This window comes from Poecilia reticulata, linkage group LG8 (assembly GCF_000633615.1).
Source record: "Poecilia reticulata strain Guanapo linkage group LG8, Guppy_female_1.0+MT, whole genome shotgun sequence".
NCBI classification, from domain to species: Eukaryota; Metazoa; Chordata; class Actinopteri; order Cyprinodontiformes; family Poeciliidae; genus Poecilia; species Poecilia reticulata.
In genome coordinates, this window is record NC_024338.1 from 26,886,180 (window position 1) to 26,887,865 (window position 1,686).

A 1,686-nucleotide genomic window follows, 5' to 3' on the forward strand; every position below is an offset into this window, starting at 1 on the left:
ACCCCGACTCACCCCGACTCACCCTGACTCACTGCGACTCGACTCGCTCCGACTCACTCCGACTAACCTTGACTCACCTCGACATACCTCGACTCACCCCGACTCACCCAGACTCACCTCGATTCACTCAGACTCACCTCGACTCACCTCGACTCACTCTGACTCACTTCGACTCTGTCCGACTCACCCCGACATACCCCGACTGATCTCGACTGACCTCGACTCACTCCGACTCACCTCGACTGATCTCGACTCACTCCGACTCACCTCGACTCACCTCGACTCACCCCGTCTCACCCTGACTTACTGCGACTCGCCTCGACTCGCTCCAACTCGCCTCGACTCGCTCCAACTCGCCTCGACTCACCGTGTGTCTTCTAGACAAGGACCGTCAGACCGTCTTCATCTCTCTCACCGTCATCAGTTTGGTCGGCTGCTTCCTCTTCTTCCTGATCAGGAAACCCGACCCGGACTCTTCCTCTGGTTCTGAGGCGACAGAGTCTCTACTACAGACTGAGTCCGGAGATGGGTCCACAGACAGGTGAGGTTCTGGTCCACAGACAGGTGAGTTGTCAGTGGACAGTAAAAAGTATTCACCCCCCTGGATGGTAGGAACCAATTTCCTCTTTGGCATTGAAGACTTTCTGAGGGGAATCCTGGCAGGGGGCAAATACAGCCTGGTTTCCTGCCAGGCTGTATTTGCCCCCCACCAGGCTGATGATGCTTTAGGTTTTGAGGATCTGAGTCTTGTGTTTTCTGTCTCTGCAGTTCTTCCAGACCAGATCTCTGCACTCAGGCTCTGGATGCTTTTGGTACCAACAACACACTCTTCATCATCATCCTCCTCCTCTTCCTCCTGACATCTGCTCTCTGTCTCCAGTCCAGGCCTGCAGGATCTCCGTCACCAAGGAGATGCTGCTGCTGAGCGCCTCCATCGGATACACAGGTGGGTTCTGCTGTAGGACCAGTTCTGAGACTTTTAACCGACCCAGTCGGAATCGCCTGAAACCAATTGGACTCCATTTTGTTTCAAGGTTCTAAAAGTCTAATAATCCTGCAGCTCAGTGAGTTTCTGGTTCTCCCAGATTAATGATTGGGCCTAAAGAAGTTCTGGTTCTGTTCCCTCTCAGGTCTGGAGCTCACCTTCTACAGTGGCGTGTACGGAACCTGCATCGGTGCCATGACCCGGTTCGGGTCCGATGCCAAGAGTCTGATCGGCATCTCAGGGATCTGCATCGGTTTGGGAGAGATCATAGGTAAGCAGCCGGTCCGGTCCGGTTGGAGTGTCTGGTCCGGTCCAGGCTCTGCAGCGGAGCTTTTTATCCAACTGTTTCCCTTTCCCTACAGGAGGGGGCGTCTTTGGGATGCTAAACAAGAAAAACCGGTTTGGGCGGAACCCGGTGGTTCTGCTGGGCCTCTTAACGCACTTTGTGGCGTTTTTCCTGATTTTCTTGAACATCGCCAGTGACGCTCCGCTGGCGCCGGAGGGCGGCACGGATCTGGAGGCCTTCATCACGCCCAGGTAGGAACTGCTGCCCCCTGCTGGTCCGAATCATTCTAAGCTTCCAGTATCTAGAAACCAGAGGGAGCAAAGTCCACATCCAAAACATTTTCAAAAAGTTCAGCTAATAACTGGTCTCTGCTGGTCTCTGCTGGTCTCTGCTGGTCTCTGCTGGTCTCTGCTGG

At 54.3% G+C, this 1,686-nt stretch overlaps 1 protein-coding gene across 1 annotated transcript in view; it reads left to right on the forward strand.

The window, feature by feature from the left end:
• The window catches only part of mfsd11 (major facilitator superfamily domain containing 11), an 11,878-nt gene that overhangs the window by 6,815 nt on the left and 3,377 nt on the right, over positions 1–1,686 (forward strand). The window contains exons 8-12 of the mRNA XM_008417202.2: positions 382–541; positions 769–812; positions 881–946; positions 1,131–1,256; positions 1,348–1,522. Coding sequence (XP_008415424.1) covers positions 382–541; positions 769–812; positions 881–946; positions 1,131–1,256; positions 1,348–1,522 — 571 coding nt within the window. The remainder of the gene's footprint in view (positions 1–381; positions 542–768; positions 813–880; positions 947–1,130; positions 1,257–1,347; positions 1,523–1,686) is intronic.